Consider the following 23,139-nt stretch of genomic DNA (forward strand, 5'->3'; position numbering starts at 1 on the left):
TATTGGCAGTTTTTCACAGTGATTGCCAGCAGAATCAATGGCTTTGTGATAACCAAATGAGTGGATATGGTATATTTATCAAGATGAGAAATGTAATAGGCAGTGAGACAACAAACTAGTAACAGCATGAAAATAAAACTGGGGTCACTGTCCATGTCATTGTGTAGTAATAACTATGGTGAACTATGGATGTCTCCAATTGAAAAAGTAACAAACCAAATTGATTACGAGCTTGATCTCAACTGTCAAGCAAGTTTGGGACACGAGTGCGAAATAAGGTGAATGTGCAAATTCTACATCTACTTGCTGCAATTCCTACTAACTCAAATCCTATGAATGCATCGCTCAGAATTTGTCTAGAGGAAACGGACAACTCCACTATTAACATATAAAGAACTATAAAAAATATTGCGAACAGTCTTTATCCCTTGTTTTACAATGCATAATGATTACTAAGTCAAAGCACTTGAAAGATAAAAATTCAATATACCAAGTTCAACCTGAAAAATCTAGCATTTATTATCTTTTAGTTAAGTTGATACCTGTTATATCTGCCACTTTTATAACAATAATGCATTTACAGTAAACTTGTTTTTACAAAAATATGTGCAATATTTCAACGATATAAAATAGAATATAAAATAACATAATTTGACTAAATTGCGTAAAAGACACGACATTCATAATCCATTACAATACTAGATCAGCGCTATACAAGGTTAAATTTATCTTCTCATTAATTTTGGTTTATGTTAAGACAAGTGAATCAACAGTATAGAATATACATAGACTGTACTCGATTAGAAATGAATAAACATACCCCTTAGACCAGCTCAATGTCCAGTGAAAATATGTTAAATACAACACTGTAATCTGTACACTTTACATGAGAGAGAGGCAGCCGCTGTTACATACATTAGTCAAGCCATATACATAAATGAACTACCAGAATTATTAGCTAAAGGTGTCGTCTCTGTACCTGTAATCCATAGCGTGTTGGGCAAACAGACCAGCATGTAGCTTCATCCAAAGAATCGGTACTATTCGATACTTGTCGCCTTATGAGACGCGAACACCAATTGAACACCCATTTCAGGTTTGTTTGGGCGTCAGTAAAGTGACTCCCGCAATTGCTACTAGCTATGCAAATGGCACATACAACTACAGTTATCAGTTAAAATTGATGTCTATGATTACAATTATCCATAAAAATAAACCTGTCATAGCTGCCACCCAGCGCAGCGATAGGTGTCACAGTAAGAAACCCTGCTTGTGAGCAACAAGAAAAAGAGCAGAAAGATGACGGCAACCAATCACTACCTAAGCTGTTCTTCGGTATTGGGGTCAGTCAAAACATTGGAAGGGTCATCAAGCATTCGTAGATCCTCCAAACAAATAGGAGCCAAGTCGGACCTAAACTGTTCATCAGCAACGAACATTTCATTAGCATCGAAAGAGTCTGACATACTCATTGTTGGTTTAAATTCTTTATCAAAAAACTGTCCATAGTTGTCATCGACACCTACAAAAGAAATTGCATAATGGTTCAGCATAATCCAAAGAAAAGCTGAGAAAGCGAGTGTTGTTGGCACTCCAGACTCATACAATACCGTAAGTGTTCACCGATAAATGGCAATGGGGCAATATTTGGGGGCAATTTCTCAATTAATTGATGTTAGATCAGAGTCATCGCCTGACCAAAGTTTGTCAAGTTTTATGCCACTACATTTGATTTATAGGGGTAAACAAAAACTGCTTCTATAATCATCTGATTACTGATCACACTTAGTGTTAAGTTGTATTCTAGTTTTGTAGCCTTAGAGTTAAGCTTGTGCCTTGGTAAGTATGATTGCCTCCCATAGACCAGAACTGACTAGTTGTGATCACACGTTTTGACAAAACCTTTACTACTAGAATATGACAGCTTCAAGTATATCAGTTTTTTGAGCTACCTAAGCATGTGTTAAAAGCTACTCCTGCAAGGTGTTAATTGTACTAAGTCTTTATATAATGCAAGCAAACCAAGATACAAATTTAGTCAATATCACAATATCTCAATGCCATTGCTGTACTCCGAGCATATGTTTATACGCAAAACTATCCCTTTATACTGTCACAATATAGAAGACTATTTAGAAAAACTGCATCTTTGCCATTAAGACGATCTTATATATATTCTTTTAGCTAAGCTAACATAAATTCGGATGCATCAATGTTTTAGAAATATAACAAGTCTGTGGCCAATGCAGCCCTAGCGTCGAAGCCCTAATTTTATTGCACAACTACATGTATACCAGAAACTAGTGCTGGGCACGAGTACTTCTTGGCCAACGAGTTTTTCGGGTATCGGGTTTGTCGATACGGGTTTTATGTCTAAAATTTCCAACCATCAGACATTCTAAAATTTACAATGCAGTTATAACTTTATTCAATTTATTTTTTGTTTTTTACTATTTTCTAACGACCAATATTCGTGCTGGCAGCCTTAACCCTTTGAAGGTTGAACCTGAACTGTCGGTTTCCAGGCATTGCGTAGGGTGTCATAATCTCTATCAGCCGGAATTCCGGCATTCACATGGCTTTGTTTACAAAAGCCGTTTTTAAATAACAGCGTAAAGCAATCAAATTAATTTTTGCACAAGATATTAGACCAGAAATTTCACTTCCATTCGTAACAGTTTTCAAATAGCTTTACCTACTTCCTTCGTTTAGTAACAAATTTTATTTGAACGGTATCGCGAAAAAAATCGACTTGACTCCTTTATCGGTAGGTAATAAGTGATTGTGATGCAAATAAAGAATTTTATTTGCATCACAATAAAATTATAATACTACTTATAATTTTCCAGTAAATTTTGAGTCATAAAATAATGATAAACATTGTTGTGCTCAATGGATATGATGTTTTTCTAAATGGTTTTACGAGTTTTTCTAAAACCGTACAAACTTTAATAGTTTTAGCCGAATAATGGCAAAGTACTGTTTTTTTCTGTTTGATAACATTAGCTGTGGGCGGCCCGATTTTTTTTATACTAGTGTTTTACCAAATATCATTGTATTATTGAGCGTTTAGATATATATAATAAAAGTTTAAAAACTTTGGATCGTTGGACAGATTGCTCAGGGTAATTGACAATAAGGCCAGGGTTAACAGGCTAACAGAACATTGAATACATCATAGACATAACATAACAGAACATTGAATACATCATAGCCCCGTTGACACCTGTGCTGAAATCTTGTCTGATAGATGGATTTATAAAGTGCAATCAGAGCTGCATAGACAGGCAGTTTTGCATAGCTCGACCATTTGTTTAGTACATGAATCAACTAATCAAATGTGACCAGTGAATTTTTGTCTACAAATTGATACCAATAATGACTCGATAACGTTGACAGTCGACTATACAATGTAGATGACTTTAGGGATGTAGTTGGTTTCGCCACATATTTTTTTCAAAAACGCAGCTTGCTTATTTTACTTAACAAGAAACTAGTTTTCGGTGTGGGCAATGATATACAGCCCCCTCCAGGATAGGCGACGGGCATCATGTAGACGGGGCTGTATATCATTAGCGCGGGAAGCGATGAAACTGTGCCGATACAAAGACCTTGTTCTACAGTTTGTTTGACATAATTACCGTAGACCAGCAGAATCGTAGTTGGTACTCAGATATTTACACAGCATTTAGAGGAAGCTAATATGACAAGTTTTTTAGTTTTCCTTATTTGAGGCGTTTGAGACATTCATAATAATGTATCTGTAGCTAGATTTAAAATTTTATTCTAGCCAACATGAGCAAATACAAAATAAAATATATGCCAACAGAGCCATGTAGGACTGGACTTTTATCGCATTAGCCGATGTGAATACGAGAGATAGAGACAGGTTGTATCACGCATTACATCATTTTGGGCAAGTCTGGGCATGTTTTTTGGCGTGAGCGTTTTTACCGCGAACAGTTTTTTCGATTTTAATCTTCAAATATCTTGACAATGAGATCGCCTAACACAACAAACAACGAATCAACTGATACACAAAAAAAATACTTTATTTTAAAATCAATTCAAATTTGACGCAGCCACATCTATAAGGAAGAGACACAGCCAACGTACCAGTAAGGACTATGTTGGGTATTGAGTGCTGTTTCATAGGAGGTCTGTGTTCATGTATAAAGGGATTTTCCGTGAGATTGCCATTTGCAAAGTGGTTGCTATTCATATTGTGTGGTGATGGTCCGTCCTACAAGATTATAAAAATTTGTAAACAAGTTTAATTTCACAAGGCAACAAATACACCTGCTATGAGAACACTGGGTGTATTTCATGTTTAACACAAAATGCACTATAAGTATATTGTTAATGTAAAAACACATTTTCAACAAGAAAAAATGACTGTCAACATTTATTTTTATTCCTTCATATCATTGGATAAGACAAAGATGGCTCTTCTTTTTTCTGGCTAATATGAGTACATTTAATCCCAAACATGCTTATTTATAAACAGAATATGGTAATTGTTTCACATGGACATCTAAACATGACAATGGAATTTCAACTACTAGTCTGGACTGCTACTGAGTTCACCACTAATAAATATATTGTTCATTTGAACTTCCGCGCAGGAACAAATAGCAGTAGCAGGCCCTATGATGAGTAAGAAGCAAGCACTTTCATACATTTTAATATTTAAAATCTGTTTTTTATAAAATCTGCTTTATATTGCAAAAAAGCTGCCACTTACAGCGACTGAACAACCAGCAAGAACAGGAGAGCTAGTGGTCTGAGCTATGCACATTTGCCTGTGATAGAATAGAGAGCATAAGCAACACATTAGCTAGCATCGGGCTTACACACCATTTTCACTTGGTCAAACTGTTGCTGGAGCGATGAATGAGAGCCGGGGCTGAGGGCAAAGCTCATGCTGTTTTCGCCATGCTGACTGCTGCCTCCGACACTCTCTGGTGAGCGTATCGGTGGAGTGCCAGGGGAGCTAGGAGAAGGAACACTCTCTGTATTCTGCCGATACTGCTGGGCTTGCTAATAGAACAGCAGAAGTTTGGTCAAATAATTTTTACTCTTCGAGTTTGCTAAGCAGGCAGTTAACCAAGGCCCTTTATATAAGAGCGTCTACATTAGCTGAAGGCTATTCATGAGGCAGCAATGAAAGTGACACATAAGGTTTATACTACATTACACAGTAATAGGTTATAATAGAGAGGACGAACAGACAGACAATAGCCGAGTCTAAGCAAAATGAAACAGTGATGAACAGTAGCAAATAGCTTTTCAAACAAACAACAGGAGCACTCACAAACAAGTAGAAGTCAACTCGAGGAGTTGTGTTCTCAATTCATCTGAATGAACAATGATGAAGAAACAATGCATGCAAAGAATAATAGTTAGACTACAGTGAAAGCTATCTTTATATTATCATCAGTTATTTAATTTAATATTATGAAAGAGAAATGAAAAGGGAAACTTATATTTTGCAAGTATCTACTATTATTAAACTTTGGTAAAAACACTGATTCTCTAAGGTTTTTCACCCATTTTTCAAATGACAAAAATAAAACCAGCAAATGTAGTGATTAGAACTAATGCAGTCTGCAGCAGAAAATGCTTAAAGAGAAACAATTTCCCTGATCCTCACATAAGCTAATGTTAAAAAAGCAGTATATGATAAAATCGTTCAGTGAACTTGTGTATTAGGACGTGTTACCATTGCTAGGGTTAGCCCTGGACTCTTGGAATAATTACTGGACATTAGATGTTGTGACTGAGACATTTCACATGGCAATAACACGTTTCACATGGCAATCACATGTTTCACATGGCAATAACACGTTTGACAAACTAGTAAGACATTTTGCATGGCGATAAAAAAAGTTGACACGGTAGTGCAACATGTCCCATATCAATGACGGGCGTATTTTACTGAAGCTGCGGCACAGTTAAAGATGTGGTTGCGTCAATAAGGTCGATTTAATGAAATTAAGACCAATAAAAGGCTAAAACATCAGCTACAATTTGATGTCAATTTTGTCTTTGTAGACTAACCATGTCCAGAGGTATATGCGTTTGAATGAGGACATCCTTTAAAAGGTCAGATTCGAGCGGGTGCTTCATTAGGGACGTAACAAGTGATACATCTGAAAAGAGTCCACGAGCGATAAATATAGGATCTTTTCATTAGCCAATCATCAGCACAGAATTTTTATATAGGTCATATTAAATATTATCGTTCGTAAAACAGGTTGTCTGTGATTTTGAAGATTCTGGTTATTAGGGATCTTACTCTATTACTCTCTATTACTAGTTAGTCACGCGCATTGACTAGTAGTAGATTCTACGAGCTACGTGTATCGACATCGATATTTAATTGACATCATTAATTTACTGAATTACTGCACCAAAGCGTTTTATTGACAAACATCAGAATTGTAACAATGCGAAGGTGACTCAAAGTTTTCTGAGCGTCAGGTGATTAAAGATTTGGGCAGACAGGTTATGGTTAGAGCTGACAGGCGTCAACAGCGTTATGCTGCAGAGAGAGAGATAGGAGAATGGAGGTTAATTTATCTTTAACTATGAGTATCCTTTGCATATATTCTAAACTAACGGTAATAATTTTATTACTCATGAATACATCTACTAATAAATAAAATTATAACTTTTTGCTATCACAAATCATCGTTTCACAACTTTTTATCGATTCACCTAGCTATAATAGCTATAATATTTGCTTCAAATTTTCTTTGGCAGTCTTAGCTAGTAGATTAGAGTTATGATTAGAATTTACGTTCACTTCCCACTTGTAGAAAGTGAGGAGAATCAATTGATCAATGCTCATCCTCAACTCCCAGAAACAAAGCATCGAATTGTTGGCTTTGCGTATTTATGCTTTTGTTAAACATTTATTCATTTTGAAAATTACACTCGCAATCTATCTAATTCTCAAATTGAAAGCTTTCAGTAGATACGCATTAGAAAGACGTATATATGAATGACATTTGTTTTATTGTTACAGGATGTTTATGTGGTTCATTAGGGGAGCAGTCGTGTCAGTCTGGAAACGGCCATAAATGGAAGAGACACGAATGTGTGCTGCACAATCCATGTTTTGTTTGAGTTTGCTGCAGTAGATTAATTTGTCCTATTATATGAGATGAAACTATGTGAATGGCCATGACTTGGATGGATGGTTTAATAAGAACTTTATGCTGCAACGAAAAATTTTTGGCGTGTAAAAATTATATAATAAAATAATATTGTTGAAGACAGTGCAAAACATGATTTGCAGAACATATTGAATACATCATAGCCCTGTTGCCACCTGTGCTGAATTCTTCTCTGATGGATGGATTTATGAAGTGTAATCCGAGTTGTATTGGCAGTTACTTTTGCATAGCTCGACTTAATTCCAACGGACTAAATATAAAGTTCAAAAAATTTTATGCTCCACCCTACTAAGTGAAAACAGGTGAGTCCACAAACCGCCAACCCGGTGAAAGAATGGCTTTGGTAATCCTTTGCCAGAATAGGTGGGTTAATTGATTTCAACGAAACTGACGTTGTTTTGCGTTCACTATTTCGGTCAACTCATAAAACCATTCGTTTTGTACTTGAATTAACTAATCGAATGTGACCAGCAAATTTTTTCTACAAATTGATAATGATACTAGATGATGACTAGATAACGTTGACTATACTTGATTTTTGGGATGCAGTAGGTTTCGCCATATACTCGAACATATTATTTTTAAAGATGGCGGCGTGCTTATTTTGTTTAGTAGCTAGTTTCCGGGGTGAGTAGTAACTGAGAACTTAGCTGATACAAAGGCCGCGACGAAATAAGTTAACTCGATGACCTAAATACCATAGACCGGCAGAATCGTAGTCGGTACTCAGATGTTTACACAGCATTTAGGGAAAGCTAATATGACAAGTTTTTAGTTTTCCTTATTTGAGGCCTTTGAGACATTCATAATAATGTATCTGTAGCTAGATTTAAAATTTTATTCTAGCCAACATGAGCAAATACAAAATAAAATATATGCCAACAGAGCTATGTAGGACTGGACTTTTATCGCATTAGCCAATGTGAATACGAGAGATAGAGAAAGGTTGTATCACTCGTTACATCATTTTGGGCAAGTCTGGGCATGTTGTTTTGCCTGAGCGTTTGTACAGCGATGAACTTTTTTTGATTTTAATCTTCAAATATCTTGACAATGAGATCGCCTAACACAACAAACAACATATCAACTGGTAGACAAAAAAATGCTTTCTTTTCAAATCAACTCAAATTTGACGCAACCACATCTTTAAAGATTCTAGGCTAGCTCATCTAACTTGAGCAAGCACAAGCACTGACAGCAACTACACATAGAATGTCAAGTTCTCAGGTGATGACTGTAACAGTTAGCTAATCCACTGGCACTTCAGATCTTGTAGGAATCAACACTCGGCAAATTCCTTTCCCCCATTGAAAGTATCTTTGTAGCATATCTATATAGTGTGCACTTGCATGGCAAAGAATTTTAACCATTTGGTTCTTATATCATTAGCCTAAAAAAAGGCAGCTATTCCGATATAACAATATAGAGCCAAGGCTGCTTCTGTTAAAATTTCAGGAAAGTTGCTATCCTCTCATTTGGTTTATGCTTCTCGAAGTATTAATGCTCGGTATTTGCTTCAACTGTGAATAAGCGTTAATAAACGTAAGGCTTGTTGCTTGCTTATCGGAAGTGTTGCTTGTTCGAGCGGAGCTGTATACAGCCAAACATGGATAACTCGCCCTCGGATAACTCGAACACACGGTTAACTCGAACGGTTTTGTTTGGTCCGTTACCACGTAATAATAAATTGCTTCAGATAACTCGACCTCAACTTGGTTAACTCGAACAATTTTTTGCCCAACGGCTACCGAGGCGGTTGTTATCGCTTTAGAATATTACTTTATTCCAAGCCATAGAGATAAACCTCCACTTTTAGTAGCTCATAGGCGCCGTTATTACCATCATCGGCAAAATATTTTTGTCAACAATTTTTTTAAAGGATTGAAAAAAGTTGATTTTCACCAAACATCCGCTTAGCAATGGTTCTTCGAAGGCGAGGAAAAGCGAGGTAACTTTCGCATAAACTTCAAAAAAAATCAGCAAATTTGATCTTGATTAAAAGGCTCAAAAGAAAAGGATGTCTTTTCTTCTGAGCATTTCCACAGTGATCAAGTTTTGCCAATTTTAACCTCAAAACGATCTGGCAGTCACATCGAATAAAACAACAAACAAATCTTAAGTGATAGAAAAATCTCTACTTTCTAATAAAAAATTTTCGAACTTTACATTAGAAGCATTTAATTTGTAAGAAGCCATTTGTGCTTTTGATGTATATTATAGTTTTTATATGTACATGTATCTACTGATAAATGCATGCACTTGTGACAGTGCTCTGATAACTTAAACGCTCTGATAATTCGAACACTTTCACTCGGTCCCGTGAAGTTTGAGTTATCCATGTTTGACTGTACACGTACAGTGGAACCTCGGTTCTCTAACGCTTGGGTTCTCGACCATAAATTCGGTTCTCGACCAAATCAGAGCATGCGCATTTGAATTAAACTTTCGGAACAGCTCCGGCAACAACGTGTTTATACGTTTAACGACACTGTTATGAGCCACTTTCGGAAGGTTCTCAAAAAAGGGATAATTTTCGCGTCATAAACTCTTTACAAAAAGAAGGAGCCATCCGGGAGGACGAGGCATTTACCGAAGAGATTTTCTAGGCACACAACTCCTTCAGTCGAGTTACCCTAAATTGTTTTGGTGGAGGATTCTTCTTCAAAGATTTGAAGTAAATGTACCGTTGCTGTTTCTATTTTCTTTTTCACACGATTTTTATGTAACTGATCTGTTGCAATTTTTTGCTGTTTCATTATCAACTTCAGCGGTTTTTGGTATTGTATCGTAACCTTTAATGTTTTCAACGTTTTAAAAGCGAGGCATACGAAATGTTACTTTTTGTTTTCTTTTTTCATCATTATAGATAGAAAATCTTTTATTAAATTTCAACACGATCTATATCTACCCATTTTTATTTATAGTATGCGGTATACAGCACAGTTTATGGTGTAAAATGTTAAAAAATGCTTTACCGAAGTTGTTAAATCGACTTGAAACGGATTAAAACTTACATACATTAATCCTAATGGGAAAACTTGTTACGGATCTCGAACAAGCGGCTTTCGAACAACCTTCTGGAAAGGATTGTGTTCGAGAACCGAGGTTCCACTGTACATGTACTTTTGAAAAGACAGCTGTTAGTACACCCAATTTGATGTTAATTACAAAACATTGGAGTTGAGGAGTGTTGACCTATGCCGAGCATGACTTCAACTTCAACATTGTTACTCAGATAATTATAAGGAGTGTAAAGAGGAGACAGAGAAGAGAGCAGCAAAAATTAGATAACAGAGGAGACAGGCAAAGAAGGGACAAGTATAGCGGGACAGGTATAACGGGACAGATACAGAGAGGACAGATACAGGGAGGACAGGTATAAAAGAGACAGGTATAGAGGAGACAGGTATAGAGGAGACAGGAATAGGGAGACAGGAATAGGGAGACAGGAATAGAGGGGACAGGTATAGAGGGGACAGGTTATAGAGGGGACAGGTATAGGGGGACAGGTATAGAGGGGACAGGTATAGAGGGGACAGGTATAGAGGGGACAGGTATAGAGGGGACAGGTATAGAGGAAACAGGTATAGAGGGAACAGGTACAGAGGGGACAGGTACAGAGGGGACAGGTACAGAGGGGACAGGTACAGAGGCGACAGGTACAGAGGGGACAGGTATAGAGGAAACAGGGACAGAGGGCAAAGGTTTAGAGAAGACAACACACCTGCTGTGCCAACATCTTATCGCTGATTCGGCGACGTATTGTTTCGTTCACTAGTTGCTTCTCTAGGTTGGCAGGAGACTTGGGGGCCTGCTGTGATATTGGAATGTTATGAGACAATGCGTTGCTATTGTTTAAATGTGCTGTGTGTGCTGGATGAGGTCCAGCCATAGCAGGAGCTAGTGGGTGCATGCCCAACCCTGGCTGTGGCAAATACTGAAACTGTTGAGGAATACCCTGCAAGAAAACAATTGCAAAATCTTAAGCATTAGACCGTGGCAAAAACAAATCCTCACTATATACGCAGATAAATGATATAGTGCGATCATGATCAGAATGATATTGAAAACAGCCTGAGAGCTTATGAATGATAATAAATGAATAGAGAGACATTACAAAGCTATATAGAATCAGCATACGTAAACATTCCATCCAACTTTGTTTGAGTTTAAATACGCGTATAAAAGATAATAAAGAAGCTGATTTTATTACTTTTAATCTGTTGCAATAAAATCTCTTCAGCTTAGGGATGACTACCATCTTGACCTTTGACCTTGACCTACGCTAAACATCAACATTAACCAGCATTAATCAACATTAACCATTCAAAGACACCACCGAATGACACGAGCGAATGACACGACCGAGTGACACGACCGAGTGACACGACCGAGTGACACGACCTAACGACACCATCCAACGACACCATCCAACGACACCATCCAACGACACCATCCAACGACACCATCCAACGACACCATCCAACGACACCATCCAACGACACCATCCAACGACACCATCCAACGACACCACCCAACGACACCACCCAACGACACCATCCAACGACACCATCCAACGACACCATCTAACGACACCATCTAACGACACCATCTAACGACACCATCTAACGACACCATCTAACGACACCATCTAACGACACCATCTAACGACACCATCTAACGACACCATCTAACGACACCATCTAACGACACCATCTAACGACACCATCTAACGACACCATCTAACGACACCATCTAACGACACCATCTAACGACACCATCTAACGACACCATCTAACGACACCATCTAACGACACCATCTAACGACACCATCTAACGACACCATCTAACGACACCATCTAACGACACCATCTAACGACACCATCTAACGACACCATCTAACGACACCATCTAACGACACCATCTAACGACACCATCTAACGACACCATCTAACGACACCATCTAACGACACCATCTAACGACACCATCTAACGACACCATCTAATGACTGTATGATAGATATATGGCTAGCTTTGGCTAGCTTGGTTAAATAGAGTATGAAAAAGCTATTATTATTTAGTTTCTGAAATGTCAGTATCACATCTAACGCAACATTACAACAAGTTAACAAGAGAAGGTACCTGAACCTGTGTGGAGTTGCCGACAAAGGGACTGGGATGCCGGCCATTGCTAGGTCTAAGAGAAGACGGGCTGTCTGGAGGAGGCATATTTGCACTGACTATTCTCCCAAAGCCATCACTAGGCGGTGAGCAGGGGCCTGGCAAGAGTAGAAATATAGACTAAAGTACCCTAGTTATGCCCGAGTTGGAGAGTAGAGATGTAGATTAAAGTACCTTAGTTGGAGAGTAGAGATATAGATTAAAGTACCCTAGTTGTGCCCGAGTTGGAGAGCAGAAATATAGATTAAAGGGCCCTAGTTGTGCCCGAGTTGGAGAGCAGAAATATAGATTAAAGGGCCCTAGTTGTGCCCGAGTTGGAGAGCAGAGATATAGATTAAAGGGCCCTAGTTGTGCCCGAGTTGGAGAGCAGAAATATAGTCCAAAGTACCCTAGTTGTGCCCGAGTTGGAGAGTAGAGATATAGTCCAAAGTACCCTAGTTGTGCCCGAGTTGGAGAGTAGAGATATAGATTAAAGGACCCTAGTTGTGCCCGAGTTGGAGAGCAGAAATATAGTCCAAAGTACCCTAGTTGTGCCCGAGTTGGAGAGCAGAAATATAGTCCAAAGTACCCTAGTTGTGCCCGAGTTGGAGAGTAGAGATATAGATTAAAGTGCCTTAGCTGTAGGCAAGCACGTGTGTGAGAGAGAGAGAGAGAGCAGTACAACTAAAAGATAAACTGACAATCTTAACAACAGAGTCATTAAACGAAGGAGAGGGGGAGAAGCCAATTGTTACCGTGGGAAGTGTTGCTGTTGAGAGAATGGCTAGTGAAACCAAGATTGGAAAGGTCTGGAAGGGAACCATGATGCTGCCCTGAGTTAGATAATGACATCTGATGAGGGGGTGGGAGGCCAGACGAACCCATGGGTGGAGGCATTGGTGGCACTCCGTTCAATGAAAATGCGCCTCCTTCTGGAAAAGGCTAAAATCAAACCAAAGTAAACTGTAATCGATCATTTAGTATTTGACAGTCAATGACAGGTATGCACCAGTGTCACATACAGGTATATACTAGCAGTGTAACATGTAGGCATATATCAGTGTCGCATACAGGCACATAGCAGTGTCATGAAAATCGCAAGTCTAGATCCAATCACACATGCTTTAATTGCTGAGATTGGATCTAGAATAGATGCACCAGGCAGGTGCTTGCAGGTTACAAAAAGGGTTTATCAAAACTTGTTTATAAAGTTATGTCTCTTTGTATCTACTGAATAATTACTAGTAATATGGTGGTTGTAAAAGGAAGATAGTCTCATTAGTTTTTTCAACAGTTGTCCTCTCTTTGCTATCAGTTATCAGATGGTAGTTTTTAGTAAAAACAGAAAAGTACGTCATCTAGTGAATCATTAAGATCAATATAAATAGAATAGGATGAACCACAAGCAAACTGTCTATGTAAATTGATAAACAAACTCCACCCTCTTGCTGCCTATGAACTGCTCTAGTGACACTATCATACTTGAAGGTAGTTCACACTCCTCAACTACTACACTTGCTATACTACAAGCCTGTTATAACCCAGAACAGTTTCATGCAGCTAAAGCACCGTGACTACGACTAAAATAAGTTTATATGTAAAAATAATAAATACACTGAAATTTTAAATTTCACAGAACTTATCTTGAACCTATCACATTGAACCTATCTTACCATTTTATTATTCATTGATTTCTGTTGAGTTTAAAACTTAGTCTAAATTAATTTACTCTGATGAAACTATCAAAGCAGATAATCTGGCTGTGTGATATACGCGTATCTGTATAATATATATATATATATATATATATATATAGTCAAACATGGATAACTCAAACTTCACGGGACCGAGCGAAAGTGTTCGAGTTATCAGAGCACTGTCACAAGTCCATGTATTTATCAGTAAATACATGTTCATATACAAACTATAATATAAATCAAAAGCATAAATGGCTTGTTTCAAATTAAATGCTTCTAATGTAAAGTTTAAAAAATATTTATCAAAAAGTATAGAGATTTTTCTATCACTTGAGATTGGTTTGTTGTTTGAGGTGATGTTATTGGCGGGACGTTTTTTATGTCAAAATCGGCAAAACTTGATCGCTGTTGAAATGCTCAGAAGAAAAGACATCGTTTTTCTCTGAGAGTTTTAACCAAGATTAATTTGGTCGATTTTTCTTGAAGTTTATGCGAAGGTTACCTCGCTTTTTCTTCCTTCCGAAGAGCCATCGCTAAGCGGATGTTTAGTAAAAAATCAAATTTCACCAAACCTTTAGAAAAGTCGTTGACAAAAATATTTTGCCGATGATGGTAATAACGAAGCCTATGAACTACGAAAAGTTGAGGTTTACCTCTATGGCTTGGAATAAAGTGATTTTTTAAAGCGATAACAACCGTTTCGGTAGCCATTAGGCAAAAAACTGTCCGAGTTAACAGAGTTGAGGTCGAGTTATCTAAAGCAATTTATCATTACATGGGAGCGGACCAAAAAACCCGTTCGAGTTAACCATGTGTTCGAGCTATCCGAGGGCGAGTTATCCATGTTTGACTGTATATATAAATCTCAAAGTGGCAATTGCTTTAGTAAAGGTAAGCTTACCATAACTGGCTTACCGGATAAGTTACTCAAATATATTGGGTAATTATTTGAATTCCCGTGCAACACCTGGCATTCATCTAGTTTACTACATATGATAAAATGATATTTCCTTATAAATCCGAATGCAGCACAGAAATATAAATTAACAACAATCTATTATATGTTAACACCTGCTGTGGATTGGGACACTTATCAATATAACAGATTAATTTAATGATGAATTTTTAAAAAACTCTGTAAAACACTTGGAGTTGATTCGCTAGTGTCACACGCATCAAATGAACTGATCAGTTGAACTCAAGTAAACAGCATGAATGAGATCCTATCTAACAACATGTTAACCTAACTTCTTGAGATTTGAGCAGTTGTTGATTACTGCCATCGAGTTATTATTCTACCAAATCACCTCAGATCGATATCCTCGCATTATCATGGATTGAACTTCTAAATTATCAATCTCGATCGATACACGATTGATACACGTAAAGCCAGTGAATACTTTATTTTAATTTACTGTACTGAACAGTATGCATATCTTGTGACTAGAAGAGCCAGTATTAAGTCTCAAGATAGCTAACTTGAGCTGTCTACAGAGTGTGATGGAGAAGTTATTAACTGGGAGTGATAACTTAAATTAAAACATCTGGGAGTGAAAAACAATTTGACAGTTAAAATCATAAGCTGTAAAGACTACCAAAGTATTGTTACTCTCAAATTTATATCTCAACATTACATACAGCAAATGTTGTTCCTTCGAAGGAACAACAATTGTTGCTTGTTTGTCGTAACATGCAATTGTTACTTCAAAGGAACAATTGCATGCCAGTGTCTATGCAGCTAGAGTGCATCATAAATAACTCAATTTCATTTATTGTAGTGAATCGTTGTACCATAACTATGGTAGGTTCCTAAACTAATGAGGCTGAGCACATGGTAACAGTTGATACCATCTTCCAGTTGTCTATCAGTATCCAACTACAACACACTGTTATGTCATTTATATATGGAAGTTTAAAGGAAATGGGTATTTTATATATTTGGTTAGAAATTAAAATCATTTTAATTAATTTTTTCCTAATAGTCATGGAAGAAATTAAACAAGCAATTTTAAATAAATACCAGCCACATATTGACTACAATGGTTGAAATCATTGAAGATTGTCATTTGACGAGGAATCTTTCATATGAAGTAGTCTTCAAAAAAGGTAAGTAGGTAAAACCTTTTGTCTACAGATCCAACATTCATTCTCCTGCTGCCAAGCACCAATATTCAGAGCATAAAAAGATAGCGAAAGAAAATCGTATTTCTATTTAAAGAGCAAATATAGCTTACCTTGAGAGGTCCGAGAGCACTCGAAACACCCAGCGCCCCTCCAACTGGCATCGGACTGTTTGTATTGCCGCCTACTTCTAAAACTGTAAAATAACAAGGAAATGAAGCTATGGTATGTAGAACTTCCAAGGCAGAGATTTAACAGATAGTTCAGAAACTGATCAGGTTCAAAGATTGACTATTCTCGTAAACCTGTGAAGCTCATTGATGCAGATTTCATTGATCGTCATAAAACATACAATAATGGTAAGAATAATTAAAATGCCTACAGATAGGCATATAAACCAAAACAAGTTTAAAGGAAAACTCACAGCGACATATGATTCTGCTTAGCGTGTTCATTAAAACATGTTAACTGAACACGTGGACATAAAACAAGTTAACTAAACACGCGGACATAAAACATGTTACCTAAACACGTGGACATAAAACATGTTAACTAAACACGCGGACATCTAAACATGTGGACATAAAACATGTTAACTAAACAAGCGGACATTAAACAGGACAGCTAAAATTTTAAAATAATAGGAATGACATATCTGTGTTTTATTTTATGGAGAAGTTTGCAAGTAGCTCTATATAATTTCTGTTATCGATGCACATTTGTGTATACCTGCTCTAATTAGAAAGATTCAATGTTCCAAACACCAATGTTAACTGCTAGCCATAGAAATGCACATGGACAGTGTACCTCTAATAGTGCTGGACTTATCATTCATAAACCTGTTTCATTAGCAAATAATTCGTTATAACAAACTGAACCATTAGATTTGTTCTTCAGCTGCAGTATTTTATAATTTATAGCATTAGTTTACAATAGCTGCTGCAGAACTCTGTAAACATAACTTTTTGCGTACCAACTTGTTAAGATATCACCTTATATGAACAATGTTTTTACAAGGCTCCGGTTAAATTTCTAACATGTACATGAGGAGCATGTGAAGAATTTGGTTTTCAATCAGTTACCCCTAACAGCTGTAGGTTAAGTTTGGTAGCTTCAGTTTTAATAGTGGCACAGGATAGCCGAGTCTAGTAGGGTCTGGACACAGTGGATAAGTGTGTGTAGGTCGATGCATTGAAACAATACATGGTTCAACATCTTTACCGTGAGTTTAATATTTGTAGACTAGGACGACCTAACCTTTACCTTATAACAACTGCCTCACTACATATATTTTATACATATATGATTTCTGCGTGGGTCATTGATAGAGTTATTAGTGTTGGTCTCGTGGAAAGAATAACTCTGACTTTATGGATACGCGTAGAATTAAATGAATACTCTGGATATAATAGTTTGTTCTGGATACCCCTGACACAGCTACAATTATAAGGTTCATCGTAAACCAAAGCAATTTTACAAATGGTGTAGAGCATTTTTGTAAAGCACAATTTAATTGGTGACCGCTAGGCATTGACAGAGATGGGCACTCTAGTTCACATGCTTGCTCAAGAAACGAATTTTACAAAGAAAATTTACAAACGAATCGAATTGAATCGATTCTCTGGTATCTTTTACTGACTGTAGAATTGAAATGACTCGGCGCATCCTACCAGTAAAAAACAAATCGATTCTTTACTGTCACCATAGACGAATTGATTCGATTCTCTATTTTCAATTAGCAAAAAGCCTCGAGTCAACGCTTCTCTTTTATTATTACTATCTCAGTATCTCTATGATTAGTAATTTATTATTGCATTGACGGAAAACCCCTCGTGGACAGTGATAGCCTATAAACGAATCAGTTAATCGCAAGTGCAATCCAGTAATGTCAGCCGCACACGTTCAACATTTTCCTACACCTCATATCGTTTTCATATCACCGCATATGTTCTATTTGTTGATAATATGTAGTATTATTGTTCCATGGTATTATTTTATTTGTTTTATGTTCTATTTGTCGATAATATGTAGTATTATTGTTCCATGGTATACCTGTGCATTGGCGACAAGTTTAGCTATGCTGTTATGATCGTCATGAGAACGATTGTAACTGCATCTCATTCAAGCTTAAGGCCTCGTCCTACACAGTTGTCTAGATGTATCAATCAGGACTCAGTAGTAAGTTGTACCTTGTTCACTGGTCTAGTTGTTCTTAGTTTTCTGGTTTGTCGACAAAATTTTCTCTCGCTGGACAAGTAGTTTCACTAGTCTGGTGATTTCACTAATTTATTCAATATTTAATATATATTTTATCAACTTACTAACAACAACATCTATTCTTTTGTACAGTATTATTATAATCGTATTATAGATATGATGGACACTACTGATGGGACTAGCTCTGGTGATGATGCTACCTTTTCTTCAGAAGTAGCAGTGCCTGCAGTGGTAAGAAGTTTATTATTGATTCAGGTAATTATTGTGCTATATTAAATACGAGATGAATGAAGGAGTCTAAATGTAGTAAATGAATAAGAGAGAGCATTATCTTCAATTATTATTGCTCTATCCTAAGTGTCATTTGTTTGTGTAGCTCAAACTATATCCAACTATCTATTATCTAAACGATTGATTGTAATTGCTATATATTCATATGTTATTCACAACATTTATTTGACATTTCCTACTAGTGGTAGTTAATAAATAAACAATTGAATAAATTTATTAATAAATAATTTTTATAAACAATATTACAATAACAAAAAAATTTAAGTGAGTTACACATATAGATGTATAAATATATGTATAGACCCATTCAACTTAGTTTACATTTGACGGTGTGTACATCAGATTGTGGACATGGTGGTATGTAATAATAATTGCAGTCCTTGTGTGGCAATGTATGCATTGGCAATAATTCGACCCACTATTTCAATTTGTTGCATGCAGTTTACCTACGCTGCTTTCCAATTTCTTTCACCCACAAATAACTTTCACCAACTCTTATTTGTTTTTAGAACTCAGGAAATGGGTGTCACATTCTGCTCAGCCAGTGGCACCTGTTGTCGTCAAGGAGCAAGAGGAGCACAAAGTAGGCCGCTTCAACTAACTGAAGAATAGAGCCATTGCTCCTTCAGTGTGTGATATTGTCTTAGAGGGTAAACTACTTCTACATCACGAGTTGGCTGCTACACAAAGGTAATTTCAGTTGTATTATTCTATTTTGGTTGCTTGTATATGTCAGCTAGCATAAATCATTGTTTTAATGGTGGCTGCTATCGCTGCTATAACTGTAAGCTATGTGCAGTGATGTGTTGACTGATCAGAAGTGATATCACTTGAGTGTATGTGATGATGTATGCGATATTGATAGTGTATGTGATATCACATATACTGGAATGTTGGTGATGATGCAAATCTGGTAGCTAGTTTTTATAAATGAAAAATATCATGCTCTTGCGCTGTTCAATGCGCAATTTGGACAAACTTTAGAAAGCAATTCGATTGGCATCACTGAAAATTTCTACACAGGTCCCTGTGAAAAATGTTGGAGTAAACACAAGAGGCAGGTGCCCAAGTTGGCTGAAATTAAGAGATGCTATGCACACCGTCTGCAACCAGTGGCCGGTGGAGCACGTATTTAGTCATGGGGGCATCATCATGCCCCCCCATAGATCAAGGATAACCCCAGCAACTTTAACAAACTTATATATTGTACATATAAACATCAAGCGCATTGAGAAACAGTTCTCTGATATATGATAAAATAAAACTGCAACAATCAATGTTTATTTTATTTCTAAGCTTGTTTTGCATTGGAGTTACCCAACAACATTTGTATGGGTGAGCAACTTCTATTCAGAGCGACGGCTGAACAAGCTAACTAGTGGACATGTGGGAATTGATAGAGGATTGGTTTGTCTAAAGAACTGAATCGAATCATTAGAAGTTAGGATAGCTAAATAATTGAAAATTTAATTGTAGTGTGTTGCGCATTGAATTGAAATGGATCGATTCTTACCTCATTCATGATGCAAAAGAATTGGGAATGGAATTGCTAATTTTTCGATGAGAATTGGATTGAATCGAGCTTTTTTTTAAAGCCTTAAAAATATCTCTAGACATTGACAACATGTATGCATTTCCACAAACAACTGTAGCTAGCTAACAACCGTTGCTAGGCAACTAGGCGCATATTTGAGAACAGCTTACTCATGTGACAAACATTTTACAATTAGTTGGTAAATTTTGTAAAGGCAAACGAGCAGTTTAATATCCAAGTTCTTCACAGACCATTCTTGTCAATGATGGATAAACATTAACAACAAGATAACATTCTTTTATTGGTGCAACGAAGTCAAAATTACGTAGCAAGATTATTTTACGGGAATTATCCCTCCTTTAATGCTAAAAGGATGAAAGTTTAAGGGTCAGCAGTTTACCTACTCAACAATTTGTAGGTTTTTTATCAATTTCTCAATTCTAATTGGTTGAGACAGAGCGGCTTACCAGTTACATAGTATCTAGTCAACCCACAAACTTTCACATACAGCTTTTAACTCATTCGCAACCATCGCGAGTTGACTCGCGGATTTTGATTGTAGCTAGGCTATCGACGCGAATTATCTTGCCTTGGAAATTTACCCATTCCATGTACAGTTATTTCTAAGTTATAGAAGAAAATATTTGATTAGTTTCTGGCCAATCAGAAAAACTTACAAAGATGCCTCAATGATGTCTCTGGCAATAGTTATAACCAAAATACTAAACCCATACCGACATCTACCTAAACCGGAAATCAACATGGCGACTTAAAATTTTATCAAAAAAGATCTATTTTTTAAACTCCAGATGTGAATACGCAGATTCAGAAGTGGTGAGACAGTGAAAGACGACATAAATCAAATAAAAACATTATTTGTAAGTTTTAAAGTTTTTATTAACTTTCAATTTTGGCAATTTGAATCGTTATGCTTGAATTAAAATGCACTTTTTAGGTAGGCAGACTAAAGTTATCATTCACCTTCAATAGCATCATATTGATTCTTAGAGCTGTCTATGAAGTCTGAAAAGTCAAAAACAGTGTTATTGAACATATTTTTATTAATCGAAACAATTGACAGTTCATTTGAGGTATATTACCATGTATATTTGCTATGTTTTGGTTTGAAGGATGACACTCGCGAGGAAGAGTTAGAGATTAGAGTTTCATGACTTTTACGTTCATGGCGAACTGTTATATATAAAAATATTATTTATAGCTGTGTAATGTATGTAGCAAAACAATAATTTTAGCTAAATTACTTAGATTTTTACAATTTTCACTGTGAAATTGTAACTTTGTTTCAGCAAGTAAGGGTTTTTGAAAATCAGAAACTTTCTAACACTACCTTCTTGGGAACGCATGTCTACATGTAAGTAATATGAAGTTTTTACCTGAATTTTAAACCATTTGAAAATTATTTATTTTGAAAACTGAATGGGTAACTTATCTCAATTCAGTTTCTTGTAGTAAATTAAATTATAACATGTTTATGATAAATGACTGGTATTTAAAGTAGATCACATGAAAGTTAGTTGGTTGCGAATGAGTTAAGACAAATCTCAAGAGGTTCATCTCTCATTTTGATAACATTGTTGGCTATTGTTCTCAGTCTTGCTAATAAGTTTGGAGTTGGGTTTTCACAAAACAATCACCAATTAGTAGCCATAGCTAACTCTTGTAACCAATGCTATTTCGAACAAAGAGTTAAAATTGCAGGCCTATTAAAATATTAACGGCATATTAACTAGACAATTCACACATTAAGTTTTTCAGGTGTCGACCGAGTTCAGACAAGAAAGTTCATACAAAGATGAACAATACAATTGGCTACTAGCAATACTCGAGGGCTTCCAATACTAGTTGTTCTAGTGGCAAGAAAGATTCCACTGATCCTGACAAGCATTTATCAACAGATACTCATAGAGTGTTGCTATTAGTAATAACTACTAAAATAACAATTCAAGCAAATCCAAATCTGCACATGGTCAACAATAAATGCTTAGCAGTGATGATCTATCAGCAAAGTCTACTGTAATGCTGTCCTTACTGTCCTTGTATGTTGCCACTTATTTGCATGTTCATATGAGAGATAACAGAATGATTATGGTTGCACAAGCATCTACCGGCATCTACCGTACTTCTCGAATTATAAACCGCACTCCTATATAAGCCGCAGTTGCTTTATTTGCCAAAAAGCGATAATGAAACAATACATAGGCCGCACCTTTGTATAAGCCGCAGAACTCAGGGCGGTGCTTTTTAACGCTGCAGCAACTTTGCTGTTTAAAACGGAACAATGCCTAACGGCACTGTTTCGTATTAACCGACACTTTTTGACCTAGTGTTTAATGGAACAGCACCAGATGGAATTGTTTCGTTTTTTATTTCGCCGCTAGAGGCGAACTAACCGAAGATTCTGGTTAATGCGTCCTAGCAGTGAAAGAAAAAGCCACAAAATAGCCGCAATCTTATATAAGCCGCATGGCTCAAAACATCAGAAAAATGTAGTCTAATAGTTCGAAAAGTACGGTAGTTTACTTGTACAGAAACATATAGGTGAAACAAATAGTACATAAATATTAGTGTATGTCTACATCATTTAGAATATAGATAAAACATACAGATATATTGTACTAGTCGATGAATAACTGTGTACTGAGCCATGAATAAGCTTTTGAAATTTTTAAATATTTTTGGCTGTCAATTTAAATGGAAGCTATTAGAAGCATACATGTATACGTCAAGTTATACAAGTACTGTACTATGGACAGCACAGCAAAGTTAATGAGTTCAACTTGAAATTTCACTTTTTTCAGAATCGATAGAATATTTTACTATAACCTATACACTTATCTTAACTATTTCATTGATAACATTAAAAATGCAAAGCCAACAGCATCAACGTATCATATACTAAATGACAAAAACGAATCAA

At 36.5% G+C, this 23,139-nt stretch overlaps 1 protein-coding gene across 3 annotated transcripts in view; it reads right to left on the reverse strand.

Annotated features, from left to right (window-relative positions):
* Window positions 1-56: 56 nt before the first annotated feature.
* Window positions 57-23,139, reverse strand: part of LOC137391674 (CREB-regulated transcription coactivator 3-like) — a 39,987-nt gene continuing 16,904 nt past the window's right edge. For 2 of the 3 annotated variants that reach the window (XM_068078196.1, XM_068078195.1), the window contains exons 5-11: window positions 16,273-16,355; window positions 13,097-13,283; window positions 12,324-12,460; window positions 10,906-11,139; window positions 4,858-5,040; window positions 4,117-4,243; window positions 57-1,522 (exon numbers count right to left, since the gene is read on the reverse strand). In XM_068078196.1, coding sequence (XP_067934297.1) covers window positions 1,317-1,522; window positions 4,117-4,243; window positions 4,858-5,040; window positions 10,906-11,139; window positions 12,324-12,460; window positions 13,097-13,283; window positions 16,273-16,355 — 1,157 coding nt within the window. In that variant the 3' untranslated portion in view covers window positions 57-1,316. Of the gene's footprint in view, window positions 1,523-4,116; window positions 4,244-4,857; window positions 5,041-10,905; window positions 11,140-12,323; window positions 12,465-13,091; window positions 13,284-16,272; window positions 16,356-23,139 lie in introns of all 3 variants that reach the window. The other variant, XM_068078194.1, reaches the window with a different exon arrangement.

This window comes from Watersipora subatra, chromosome 3 (genome assembly GCF_963576615.1).
Source record: "Watersipora subatra chromosome 3, tzWatSuba1.1, whole genome shotgun sequence".
Taxonomy (NCBI): Eukaryota; Metazoa; Bryozoa; class Gymnolaemata; order Cheilostomatida; family Watersiporidae; genus Watersipora; species Watersipora subatra.